Source organism: Propithecus coquereli, unplaced genomic scaffold (genome assembly GCF_000956105.1).
Source record: "Propithecus coquereli isolate 6110/MARCELLA unplaced genomic scaffold, Pcoq_1.0 Scaffold862, whole genome shotgun sequence".
NCBI lineage: Eukaryota > Metazoa > Chordata > Mammalia > Primates > Indriidae > Propithecus > Propithecus coquereli.
In genome coordinates this window covers 664,764-678,713 of record NW_012154863.1, presented here as the reverse complement: position 1 = coordinate 678,713, position 13,950 = coordinate 664,764, and the positions used below count along the sequence as shown (strand labels likewise).

The window sequence follows — 13,950 nt, the reverse complement described above, 5'->3', positions numbered from 1 at the left end:
GGGAGAGTCAGGGCAGAGGGGGCACGCGGGGGGGCACAGTGGCACTGCAGGTGCTGAGAAGAGACCACACCCCTTAGGACATCCCTCCCTCCTTGTAGAGTCCCGGTGTAGGGTCCTGGGGTGGGAAAGGGTTCCACCTTGCTCACCTGCCCAGGCCCAATGGGAATATGTCCTTGCCCGTGGGGGCCTCTGTGTCCAGCCAGCTCCCGCGGACCTGGCAGGCCCCATACCCACTTCAGGGTAAGTTGATGGTGGGGACACATGGACAGCTTCCTGCCTCCCCAACCCTGGCTCTGGAATTCTGAGAATGAAATTTGTGCCACTTTCTGCAGTTCACCCTCTGGCCTTACTCAGGGCATTTCCAGCACTGGGACTGAGGCAGTTTTCCCAGGCCAGGGCCTGGCATGGTGCCCAGATGGGCAGGCCCTGATGTGCCCTTGGGATGGCCCAGACCTGGCTTTGGCAAAGCCTTGGGGTTCTAAAGGCCTTTCCCAGCTCCTGGCGCCCTGTCTAACAGATTTAGCTCCAGAAGACACAAGACCCATTTAGCTTCCTAAAAGGAGCCCAGCCACGCTGGGGAGCTGGAAGATGCACTTCCATAAGACGGGGCTGTCATCAGCCCTTGGAGGTGACCCTCTGTGCAGTGGGGCAAAAGCTCAGGCCCCCAGCTTTTGCCTGGGGGGGAGCTGAGCCTAGGACCCTGGGTGGGCTGCTCTGTGGAGGGTGTCTGGGAAGCTGGAGACACACCCCCAGCTTGGAGGGCTTGTCCAGTCAGCTCCCCAAAAACCAGCTAGAAGGGGAGGCAAGGGTCCTAGGGCTGCTTCAGGTTCCAGCATCACATGTGAGGTCACCAGGAGAGCCCCAAGGGGCAGTCTCAGAAGCACACCCTGAGCAGAGGCCATGGGAGCAGGGGGTTCACTGGGAGATGGTCCGGGAAGCATCAAGCTGAGCGAGCGGTGGGCTGGGGGGCCAGCCGGGCCTGTGGTCTCTGCTGTGCCTTCCCAGGTGACACACCCAGCAGCCTCCCCTCAGGCCGCCAAACCTTTCCCCATGCAGAGGCAACCAGGGGCTCTTCTAGAGCCTCCCGAAGCTTCCCCATTTGGCGGCCCACCTACCTGGGCCTTCTATGCCTGCAGAGGTTTTCTCAGCCCCTTGCATGGCCACTGTCCTATCACTCCCTCCCTACTTCATCTTCATCTTTTCGGCTCACCACTACTCCCTGCCCGAGGGGGCAGCTGGCCCCCAGGCGGGGCACTGGAGGCCTTGCTCCCTTCTTCCTGGCCCACCCCCATGAGGGCAGGTCCCTTTTCTGCTTTCCCAGGTCCCCTGGGACTCAGTGCTGCTGCCCTCCCTGCATCCCCAGCCCTACCCAGCCCTCCATCCCCAAGCCCCCGTCCTCACATTCAGCACCTCAGCTGGGCTGCTGCCCTACTGGGATACAGGCTGCCCACCCCTGCACAGATAGGGCTGTCTGGAATGAGGCCCCTGTTCTCACTGGGGTGCCATGGGGCAGCCCTACCAAGGACCCTGCTGGAGTGGGGGTGGGGTTCCATCGTGGGCCTGAAAAAGCCCTCTGGCCATCTGATGCATTCTGTGGAGCCAGCAGGACCGGCCGCCCCTCCAGGTGCTGTCTCAAGGCCACTCTTCCCAGGGTAACCAGCAGCATCTCCCATGGAGGCCACAGGCTGACGACCCCAAGAACCAGCTCGGGAACACACTGCACTCACTGCCACATCACTCCTGACCACAATGGTGATAGCACCCAAGGTGTGGCCACAGGGTGGACATCCTGTCCCCAGCAGCTTGCTGCCCCTCTTCAAGGTCCAGGCTGGCCTCCTCCTGGAGCACTGAGGTAGGTGGAGGGACCCTAATGGGACCAGTACTGCCCAGTGAGGCACAGGGTGTGGAGCTGAGGAGGGAACTCCCTACAGGACCGACACCTCAGCCCTACAGCTTTGAGGTTCCCTTGAAGATCTGTGTGGGCTATTTCCACAAATCTCCTTCCAGAAGCTTTCTCGGATAGTAACTGCCCAGGCACCTGCACTGGGGGCGCTGCTGGCCCTGGGTACTCTGTCCTGGGCTGGTGCTTTGGGGCTCTGTGGGCCAAGGTTGGTCCAGGGCCAGTTCCACCACTGTGGGGCCCAATACAAGATGAAACATGGGTCCTTGTTCAACAATTATTAAGAATTTCAAGATGGTGAGAGCAGAGCATAAACCAAGTCCAGGCCCTTCTGACCTTGGGGAAGCTGAACCTGGGTCAGTCTCAAAGTGTCTTTCATAAAATGCCATCAGTTTTGCTTCTTTTTCATAAAAACGAAGTCCTTGCATAAGATAACTAAACAAATATATATCTGTCATGAATTACCTATGTTTGGATGTAGGTAGGAAAACTTGTCATTGAAAAATAAAATGCTGGCTTGGGTCAGCACCTTCTCTTGTTTCATCTGTTAGGTGGCCGAGGTGCCATGTGGGACGCCAGTCCTAGGTCTCTGGGGCTGTGACCCCCGTGGGCTCTGCTGCTGCTCCAGGTCCCCACTTCTCCAGAAAGGCCCCGAAGTACTCCTGGGCCCAAGGTCTTCCTGTTCTCTTATCCAGGGAATAGCTCTTCCAGGTTGGCAACTGCCCCTCCAAGCACAGTGAGAAGTAGCAAGCAGTGGCCAAGAGCCTAGTCCAAGAATTGGCTGTGCTACTCACTTGCTGTGTGACCTTGGGCAAGTTACTTAACCTCTCTGTGGCCCAGTTTCCTCAACTGTGGGATGAGTACCATGTAGGAGCGACCTCACTGGGTCGTTGTGAGGGTGAAGCAAGAACAAGCGCTGTGCGCTCGCAGAGGAAGCCTGGCCCACAGCAAACACTCAGCAAGCGCTTGGCCAGCGAAGTGCAGCAGGCTGCAGGCTCAGACGTTCTGGTCCTGTGGCCTGAGGCCTAGGCGTCCCAGCTTTCTATAGGAAGCTCCCAGGCAGGCAGTGGCATGGGCTCTTGCAGGGTTCCCCTCAGCCCCCCTGAAGCTGCACAGCTACCCCTGCCCTGCCTGGGATGGAGGAGAGGCTATTCTGAGCCTGGAGTTTGGACACGAGTAATAAGAGGGAATCGAATTTCCCCAGGGCAAAAGGGAGCATATCCACCTTGATCAGGGTGTCAGTTGGTCAGTGGGTTTTTTTTTTGGTCTTGCTATGTTGCCCAGGCTGGCCTCGAACTCCTGGGCTTAAGCGATTCTCCCGCCTCAGTCTCCCCAGTAGCTGGACTGTAGGTGTCATGACACTGGGCTTGTTAATTGGCTTTAAACAAAGAATAAACCCACCAGAGTTTCTTTCTTAAAATCAACCAGAAAGGTGAAAGGTCGGAGCTGACGAGACAGACCTTTGAGTTGCTCACCTTGCACACCTTGATGGCGGGCTGGGACTTGACGATGCTACAGAAGAGCTGGAAGCCGAGCTCCTCCAGCTGGAATGTGGCCAGGTAGCAGATGACTAAGGAAACAGGGAGGGCTGAGCATGGGGCAAGAAGGGCACCATCCTGACCCCAGAGGGGATGCCCAGCGTTTGATCTGGGGTGGGGTCTGCCAGAGGCTAAGGGACATCACAGGTGCACCTCAGGGGTAACAGAACCGGAGCCCAAGGCCTCCACCACCATGGGGAGCACGGCCATAGACAAAATGATAACCTAACACAAACGACACAAACACCACTGTCTTATACACGCCGGGCATTTGTGGTTTTCAAAGCACTTCCACAGTATTATAATATCTCATTCGGTAAGTTCTCAGAGCATACAAAGTTTCTCTGGGTAAAAATGAAATAGTTTTGGATTTGTTAATTCTGAGAGGCTGAACTACCTCAAGTCAACTAGAACTTGAATGCGCCTGGGCCCAGAGGTTCCTCTGAGGCAGGGCCTGTTTGTAACACCCCCACTTTACAGATGCTGCTGACCTTGAAGCCCTGGCCGGGCAGTGAGGGGGTCGGGGCAGGAGCCCAGCTTAGCCTCCCAGGACACTGTACCCCTCACCTCCTCCCTGTTCCTCCTGGACAGGGTCAGCATGGCCAAGTGTAGGGTCCTAGGGCTGGACCAACTCCCCCTGGCAGTGGCACTAGCCAGCACTCTGCCGACAATGGGCACTCTGCCGACAATGGCCACCCTGCCTCAGACAGCCATCAGAGGCTGTGGGAAGCCCAGGCAGAGATGGCTCTCATATTTAACCCTCCGCAGGATGGACCAGACTGTGGCCATAGGGCCCGTCCTGCCCAATGGTCTTGGGGTCGTGAACCCAGCCTAAGGAAGGCTCCCCATTTTGCTTAGGCAGGCCTTCTGGGGGCATTCTCTCTCCACCTGGCCATGTGTACTCAGGGGCCAGAGGCTGTGGTCAGGGGCAGCAGGGCTGAGGTCTGTCTGCCTCAAGCCTGGCCTCCGGTGAGCCTGAGGTATTGGGGACAACACAATGGCCCTGGTCCACCTGCTCACGGGGCAGCATGAGGATTGAGCAAGGTAAGGGGCCGCAGAGAGGCAAGGAGCCGGCCTTCTGCACAGGCCTAGACAGTGCCCGCCCGCCAGTTCCTTGTTAGGCCGTTTCTGGCTGCAGCTGACCGCCTGCGGCTCTCTCGTTCAGGAGGTGAGGGCGCAGGCACCTACCCTGGAAGAGGCTGTAGTCAGCCCACAGGCAGAGTCGGCCATCCCACACGTAGAAGGCGTCCACCACGATGGTCAGCAACTTCCGGTACTCAAGGCACCCAGACAGAACCTCCAAAACGAACGCCTGCTTCTGGGGGCTCAGGGCCTGGAACAGAGACAGCAGGGAGGGGCACTGCTGGGCCGGGCGGAGGAGGCCGCTCCAGATGAGGGTGCTCAGGCCTCAGGGTGACGGTGGAACACGGCACCAAGGCAAGTCGGGGACAGGCGCCCCCACGGGTCTGGAGGAAGTCAGCGGGACCCTCCCTGGGCAGCTGGCAGTGCCCACTGAGATCAGGAACTTGGGACCCCCAGAGACTGGTCCCACAGGGTCTCCTGGGCTAGCGACAGCTACGGCAAGGTGGGTGCACAGACAGAAATAAACATGGAAAATGATGAGAAAATTTAAAAAAGACACAAAATAATAAATATTGTGATTCCCCTTATACCTGAAAAGGCAAATTCACAGAGACAGAGAGTAGAATGGTGGGTGCCAGGGGCTGGGGGAAGGGATGAGATTTAGTGTTTAAGGGTGACAGAGCTTTAGTTTACGAAGAGAAAAATGTTCTGGAGATGGATGGTGGTGATGGTTGCATGACAATGTGAATGTGCTTAAACCCACAGAACTGTACACTTAAAATGGCTAAAATGGTATATTTTCCATCATGTGTGTTTTACCACAATAATTTTTAAAAGTGAGCTCATATAAAGGTTTTCAAATGAATGAATAAAAAATAACCAAAAGGCCAGGCATGGTGGCTCACACCTATAATTCAGCACTTTGGAAGGCCGAAGCTGAGGATCGCTTGAGGCCAGAGGTTGGAGGCTGCAGTGAGCTATGATGACACCACTGTACTCTAGCTGGCGCAACAGAGCGAGACTCTATCTCCAAAAACAAAAACAAAAACAATAACAGCAACAAAACCCAAAAAGAACAACATATGAACAAGGAATGTCTCTGCAAGAGCTTGTCAAGCATAAAAGCAAGACAGGTGAGTGTTACAGGGCAACGGTGAAGATTACGTCCTTTCTGGGGACGGAACAGTGTTGGAGGGAACTGACTTCCCAATTTACACCTCGGATCACCTGGGGCTCGTAACCTGTGTGTGACTTGTTTGTGTATTCGCAAAAGTAACCTAGTTTTTGAAAAGAAGAAAGAGAATAAGAACATCTAGTGTCACCAGCATGGCAACAAGAAAGGCTGGGGCGATGGATGCTATGGGGTCTTTCCCAAGAGCAATCTGGAAGCATGTTTCAAGAACCTTGTTTTCCGTACCCTTTAATACCAGTAATTACACTTCTGGAAATCTAAGGAAACCATTCAGAATGCAGAAGATAGCCACATAGAAGTAGTTCAGGGCAATGGTGTGTGCAGTTGTGAAAATGGGAAAACCTAAATGTCCAACACTTATGTTGGATCAGACATAATCTCTCCGTGCTGTGGACAAGTATAATGCATTAAAATGATGCTCCTGGAAAACTTCCGAGGGGCCAAAATAGTCAATGCAGCATAAAAGGAAAATGTAGACCATGATACCAACAGATGCAAAACTCGTACGGAGAGAGGGAAATGCAGACACTATTAACAGCATGTGGCTTTGCCTCTCTGTTCTGCTTATTTCTCTACATACATCTTCTCCTGCAACTGGCATGTGCCACTTCTATAATGATTTAAAAACTAATGGGTTTTGGCCGGGCGCGGTGGCTCACACCTGTAATCCTAGCTCTCTGGGAGGCCGAGGCGGACGGATTGTTTGAGCTCAGGAGTTCGAAACCAGCCTGAGCAAGAGCGAGACCCCGTCTCTACTAAAAATAGAAAGAAATTAATTGGACAACTAAAAATATATAGAAAAAATTAGCCAGGCATGGTGGTGCATGCCTGTAGTCCCAGCTACTCGGGAGGCTGAGGCAGGAGGATCGCTTGAGCCCAGGAGTTTGAGGTTGCTGTGAGCTAGGCTGACGCCACGGCACTCTAGCCTGGTCAAAAGAGTGAGACTCTGTCTCAAAAAAAAAAAAAAAAAAAATTAATGGGTTTTTCCTTCAGCCAGTAACTCCCTGTTAAAAGATTCTGGAGGTGCCAGACTACTTTCCCAAAAGCCTGTACCCAAGGACACTCAGAGCAGCCAGTGTGTGGGTGCGCTGCTGACCTCACCAGTAGTGTCATTTCAAACTTTTTATTTTGTTAATCTAATAAAGAAACATTGGTATCTCATTGCTTTATTTAAAATTTTTAATGTAGTAGTGAAATTTTCATATGTTTACTGGATACTGTTTCTTCTGTGAATTATCAATTTACATACTTGACTAACTTTTTTTAGTGGGATAACATCTTAATCAGTTTTATAAACTCTCTCTATATTAAGGCTATTAAAACAGTTATTAATGGGATAGTTATTTGTTTTGAGTTTCTAATTTGCCTTTTAAATTTGTGTAGAATATTTTTGGCATATAGATCATCTAGAAATTTTACTTTTTATTTGAGGTCAAATCTATCTTTTCCTTTGTGATTTTTTCAGTTGTTTTTATGCTAAGAAAACGACAGGGTAATGAGATAACTTGAGGGATCCTGGACAAGCCACACGACCTCTTGGAGCCTCAGTTTCCAAACATGTGCATGAGAATATTCTGGATATTGCTCTGGCAGGCAGTGTTGTTCCCATTCCCTTCTGGTGTCACCCCTGCAGTGTGGGGCTGGGAGCCTGAGAACTACATTCCGCAGTCAGCTCTGCCTCTGGAGTCCTGGGTGCAGCGTGGGTCCTGCTAACAAGATGCACTCACAGGAGAGATAGAAGGTGCAAGGGCGGTGGACACACCTTTTCCTCCCTCCCCAGAGGTGATAGATGCTAGGCTTCCCAGATGAGCACGCTGCTCACTCCCTGTCTCTCCCCACCCTGGGGTGGCAGGGAGCTATACCAGCGCGCCCTGCAGTGCCCCAACTCGCTGGGGCTGCCTGACATTAATTCCTCCAGCCCTCCCGATGGCTTGAAGCACAAGAATCCTTGTATTAAATCCCTTTCTCCTGGAAGTGTCTGGACTGGCAGTAATATTCTCCCGCTGACAACCCTTTGTTCTGGGGCCCCCTGTGGACTCCTTCTCCTCAACTCCTACATATTGGAGGGTCTCAGGCCTCAGTTCACCCACCTTGTTTCTTCACCATACACACATACTGTCTGGGAGATCTCATCCAGCTGCGAGGCTGAAAATACGTTGATTCCCAAACGTACGCCTGGCCGGCATCTCTCCCTGAACTCCAGAAACCTCCATCCTGCTGCCTGGCCGCCCCCGGACTTGGATGTCTGGCAGACGCCTCACATTAACGCATCTGACTGACCCTCTTGGGCTTGGCTCAAATCCGCCCCCCAACCCTCCCAGCTCAGACGGAACCCCTTTACGACTCGCTCCACATCCAATTGGCTTCTCCTCTGCCTGCTAATCAGTCTGTTCCAACCCAGCAGTCAGAGCAATTCTTTTAAGATGGAAGTCAGATCATGTCTGTCCTCCTTCAGAACCTTTCAGAAGAAGAGTTCCTATGATGGCCAGTGAGGCCCTGTGTGGACTGGCTCAACTCCCTCTGAGTCCTCCCCCACTTTCCAGTCACCCTGGCCTCCTGTTTGTCCACCGCGCAGGACATCCCCTCCAGGAACTGGCTGTTCCCTCTGCCTGCCATGCTCTTCCTGGCACACTTGCTCCTCCGCTGCCACTGAAGGCATCCCTGAGAGCCCCTCATGCCATGGCCTGTCCCAGAAGCACAAAACTGCTTGTTTTGTCCCTTTACCTGCTAGAAGGTCACCTGGATGCTTGCCAGGGAGGTAATGGAATGACCTGCCTCCACAGGGGGTTGAGGGGACCCAGTGACCTCTGTGAGTGCAGACCTGGCACAGAGAGGGGCTTGGCGGTGAGGGCTACTCCCCCTGGAGCAGCGGCTGTGCCTGGCACCCCAGGAGGGGCTCCTGTTCAGGGCCGGCTCTGTTTTCTTCTCAGGTTCCTCAGGCTGCCAGGCTGTACCCACGCCAGAGGGCACCGGCCCTACCCAGGCATCAGTCCCCCCTTTTAACTTTCTGCATTTGACAAAGGAAGCCCACGGCAGACGAGTCAGAGAGCAGTGATTCAGCACGGCTGGCTCTGAAGGATGCCCTGAGTCAGCTGGGCCAGAGGCGAGGGCTGATGACTTTGCAGGACATTGCCGACAACCTCCTCTGGCTGCCCTGGCTTGGACAACAGCAACTGCACTTCTCATCAGTTGCGTGGTGTTTGGGAAGTGTGGGCATGCATTTTTAATAAGGTCAGAGCCTCGAGCCCTGATGTCATCAGGCCCCAGGCAAGGCCGGGTGGGCAGGGCTGTGCTGGGCCGGAGGAATCTGGAAGATGCAGGGCCAAGTGGGAAGCCAGTAAATGACACCCTGGTCTATGAGCCAGCCGGGCCCAGGGCCAGGTCCTCACCACTAATGCTGGACTGGCAGCCGCCAGGATGTGCAGGTGTCCACCCTGTTCATAGAGAGGGACTGAGGCCTGGGGGTGGTGGGCGAGGCTGACACAGAGATCAGAGGGAACCAAGCACTGAGCCCTAGACCAGACAGCAGAGGGTGCTGGGTCTAGGCTGGGTGGTCTCTCCCTCCCTGAGGAGGTACCATGTGGCCCTCGATATGCAGCTGGCTCCTAATTCTGAGCCAGCCTCGGTCACTGTGGTTGCCCAAAGGTCTTTGAGTTTGTGATAAAGTCTTGGGCCTTAGCCAAGTTCAGGGCTCCTGAGTCCCCACCCAGGGACCTCGCCTAGCCCCCAGGGAGAGCAGCAAGCATTCTGATAGTGAAGATTCCAGCTCTCCTAAGAGTCACTCAGCATTCCCAGAACTGGGCTTGTCTCCTGGAATCACAGGGTTAGGGCGGAGCTAGACCAGGGTAGAGGGCACGAGGGGCCTAGGGGCTGATTAACCATAACACAGGATTTGTAATTCATGTCACCAATACCCGTTAATCAGCGAAGCAAAGACTGAAATCAGAAAAATAGGCAAAGGAAATTGAGGCTGCTGGATGTCCACACAATATCCCTTCTCCTCTTCTTCCTACCTAACAGGAAGAATGCTGTCCTGTTGGGGATGGGAACATACCAAGCTAAAACCACATTTTCCAAATCCCCTTGCTGATAGAGCCATGTAACAATAATTGATGAGATGTAATGGCAAATTGCTAGGTGTGGCCTCCAAGAAGCACCTTGAAAGGAAAGCAGATTCAGCTGGCACATACCTTGTAGTGTTTGCCTTTCCCCTCTCCACACCTGGGATGTGGATGCAAAGCTGGAGGTGGGACAGCCATTTCGTGACTATGAGGTAAAGTACGTAGTAGGGATGGCTGAGTGGAGAGGAAGGGGAATGAGTTCCTAATGGCACCAAGGGGCTGTGGAACCCACTTTGGACTGCCTGTCTGCAGATTGCTTCTGCCATTGCTTTTCTGGATTCTATAATAGCCAAACACAGTTTCCTAACAGACAAAGGTCCAAGCACAGGGTTCAAAAAAGAAATACATATTGCTTCAAAACGTATGAAAATATAACAAGAGAAATGTTGATTATAAACACACAAATCTCCTTTTTCACACCTATTTGATTGGCAAAGATAAAAAACGTTTGCCCACCCTGTCTCTGCTAAAAATAGAAAGAAATTAATTGGACAACTAAAAATATATAGAAAAAATTAGCCGGGCATGGTGGCGCATGCCTGTAGTCCCAGCTACTCGGGAGGCTGAGGCAGGAGGATCGCTTGAGCCCAGGAGTCTGAGGTTGCTGTGAACTAGGCTAACGCCATGGCACTCTAGCCCGGGCAAAAGAGTGAGATTCTGTTTCAAAAAAAAAAAAAAAAAAAATGTTTGCCCACACACTTCGCAAGGGCGTAGGGGAACAGGGACTCCCTACCTGCTGGGGAGGCACAAAAATTAGATCTCTGTGGAGAGTCAATTGACAATACCTATTGACATCACAGGGGCCAATACTCTCACAAGAGTCTGTGCTTTCTGGGACTTGCCCAGGTGCAGAGGGACACATGGGCCAGTCATCCCCAGTGGTTTGTAACAGACCTTGTCTCCAGATCCTTAACTTAATTACATCTGCACAGACCATATTTCCAAATAAGGTCACATTCTCAGGTACCCAGGGGTTAGGACTTCAACATATCTTTGGGAGGACACAGTTTAACCGCCAACACTGCCCTTCACTTCAGCCTGTGCTCTGGACTCTCAGCCTGCTGGTTTATGTGTTGTGTAATTTTGTGGCATGTGGTAGTCTCGAGCCTTGAGGCCTAACAAAATCTGTGAAGTACAGTGATTTTTTGACAGCTGGAGAAAAAAGTGAGTTGTCCAAACTGGGTCAGTGTCCAGTGCAGCATTCCACTTTGAGGTATGAAGGACTTTGAAACGATCTGAAAGGACCAGTGCATCTGAAGGGCAAGTGGCTTCCCACCTGACATGGCTGACCTCGCCGACCTCACAGCTGGCCTGGTGCCCCAGATGTATCAGGTCTGTCTGCTGCTGCCAGGTTGCAGCTGCAATGGGGCTGCTGGGCTCGCTGTGGAAACGCACATGCGTGGCCATCACACGGTAACTCACCAGGTAACAACCAGGTCTCACTCACTATTATAGTTGATTGTAAAAATAATAAAAACCTCAAAATAAACGCAAACTATTTGTCGCAACAAATTCATTTTTCTGTAATGGTCATTGTCAAGAAATAAGACATTTTACCATTTTTCACCTGAGGAAGGGGCCCCCTTTCCTTGCCAAGGTGCTGTATGGGCTGAGCAGACCAGGGGAGCATCAGGGGGAAAGTGCTCCAGGTGGAGGGAACAGCAAGTGTGGGGGTGGGGGAGAACACTCCTCCAAAATGTTCCAGAAACAATAGGAGACTGGTGTGGCTGGAACAGAGTGGACATGGAAGGGACAGGCAGAGTTGAAGGTAGAGTTGATGATGGACAGATGTGGGCTAGAGAAATGGGGGGCCCAGGAAGGCTTCAGGGTCCCCCTGAGCAAGGAGAGCTGATGATGGCCGCGCTGGGGCTGTGAGAGGAGCAGCTTGGCAGGGGTGGAAGGGGGTCACACCAGAGGTGCCTGTGGGACATCCTGGTGAGAGGCTAAGTCTGCCTCCTCGGGAGAGAGGCCAGGGCTGGAGGGAGGAGTTGGGACCACGCTGTGTCGAGGTGCGGGAGGGCTTTCCGCTGGGGAAGAGGACGAGTGTGGATGGGCCTGGCCTTCAGCTGTTTTCATTATTTCCCCAAAATGCTTAGGGTCTCAAGGAAAGATCTGGGGGCCAGAGGGGTTCTGAGTTGGGAGTAGGGAGGTGCAACCACCAGAGGGCTCTTAATTCTGCAGACAGTGCAGGACCACAGTGGGACGTCACATCCCCTGAGTTCCAGCCAATGCATCTGTTCACTAGAGTCTGGTCTGACACGTTCTGGGTGCCAGGAGCACCTCCCAAGACAAAGAGGGGGTCTCTGTGGAAAACACTGTCAGCCACCATTGGGACTTGGCATCTTGTCCCAGGCCTCAAGGAAGGCAGTTGCTAGGAATGAACTTGATGCTGTTTCCTGGAAAGTGAACAGCTAGGTGCAAGTGGCATCGACTCGGCCTCCCGGGAGCTCCCAAGCAGACACCCTGGCCCTACCTGCAGGGAGCTGGATGCAGCTTCCAGGAACTGTTCAGGACTGTCCTTCTCAGGTTTGAATTTGTCCAGTTGCTCAATCACCATTTCAACACATTTCCCGTAGTAGGCCATCTTCCCAGGGCAGGACCCTAAAGGTAAACCATTACAGGTCACACACTCTACAACCTCTGGGCTGCCAGCTTCGCTGGTGGCAGAAGTGGCCACAGGACCCTCACCAACAGGAAGTCCACCAGGGTGTCAGGACCTCGAGCAGTGAGGACTGTTGGATGTAAGTGGGGACCTGGCTCAGGTAACCCGAGGCCCACTTCCTGGACTGTCCCTCATGGGCCTTTGCTGTCCAAGAGGCCCAGGCTGGCCTTGGTGAGTCCACCCTCAGGTCCCCCACTCACCCACAGCCCTGGCCCTCTCTGCCCTGTGCCCCACGGTTCCTAGGCTACCATATGCCCCCCAGTCCCATGGCCATGATGCATGGATGGGGTGATGCCAGGGAGAAGCCCAGGTCAGAGAACAGAGGCACCTTGTGAGCTGGCTTCTGAGTGTCCCTCAGCTTAGCTGGGAAGGGTGACTGTTCACCCCTGAGGGGTGGCAGGCTCTGGGTGAGGGTGACCCAAACACAAATGGTTGGAACAAGAAGGGTCCTGGGGCCCCCAGGTTCAACATCTCCATTTCAAAGATGAGGGAACTAAGACCCAGAGAACATGAGCAAGTGGCAGGCAGCCAGGACTCGCAGGGGCACTGAACATTCTGGATTGCGCCAGCTCGGGGAGACTGGCTTGCCCAGAGCCCCTCCCTGGGAGACCTTGGAGAAGCTGCTTGGGGTGAGGCTGTGACCCCTGGAATCGGCTCTAATGACAACAAGTGGCCCCAAACTGTCCTCAGAGGAGGATGGAGCTTGTCAGCAAAATTTCTCATCCTCTGACACCATGTGTAGGTTTGGGGTCTGGTCGGACCGCTTAGGACGGTGAGCAGTAGCCACGGGCTCCCTTCCATCCCTCTCTCTTTCTGTGATTGAGCAGCTTCTCTGGGCCAGCCAGGTTTGAGGGCCACCCTGCTGCTGGCCTTCCTGGGCACCAGCAACTGGCAAAGCGGGGCTGCTGATACCCTGAGGACAGCGGGGGCACCTTTCCTCCAACCCCCAGCAAGCTGGAACAGCTGCAGATAGCAGCCCCAGACTTGGACCCTCCAGGTTAGAGACTGACTGAAACAAACAAACAAACAAACAAACCTACACACATCGACATTGGAGAGTCCTTGGGGAGATGGCCAATCTTGGCCAATGCTCCGTTGGCAGACCCCTTCCCCCAGGCCCCTGTCATCGCTTAAAAGGAGGGGAGGCAGGATGTCACCAGACACTTCAAAGATGCCTCTGACATGAAACACAGAAACAAAGAAACCAGCAAGAAAAGGAGCCAGGAGAAAACACAAAATGCACAAAGCAGGAAAAAGCCTAGAGACAAGCAACTGTACCATCCTCGGAGAGAGATCCGGCACCCAAGAAACAAGAAACAAGTAACAATTGGAGAAAAAGAAAGGGCTCTTGGAAATTAAATTATGACAGCAAAACTAAAAACACAAATATAAGAGACGGAAGATAAAAGCTGTGGAAATCTCCTAGAGGAGAAAAAGATGAAGCTATAGAAAGG

At 53.3% G+C, this 13,950-nt stretch overlaps 1 protein-coding gene across 1 annotated transcript in view; it reads right to left on the bottom strand.

The window, feature by feature from the left end:
- CFAP99 (cilia and flagella associated protein 99) overlaps positions 1 to 12,418 on the bottom strand; it is a 28,318-nt gene extending 15,900 nt beyond the window's left edge. Inside the window, exons 1-3 of the mRNA XM_012664147.1 lie at positions 12,308 to 12,418; positions 4,627 to 4,771; positions 3,376 to 3,470 (exon numbers count right to left, since the gene is read on the bottom strand). Coding sequence (XP_012519601.1) covers positions 3,376 to 3,470; positions 4,627 to 4,771; positions 12,308 to 12,418 — 351 coding nt within the window. The remainder of the gene's footprint in view (positions 1 to 3,375; positions 3,471 to 4,626; positions 4,772 to 12,307) is intronic.
- Between the last annotated feature and the right edge of the window lie 1,532 nt (positions 12,419 to 13,950).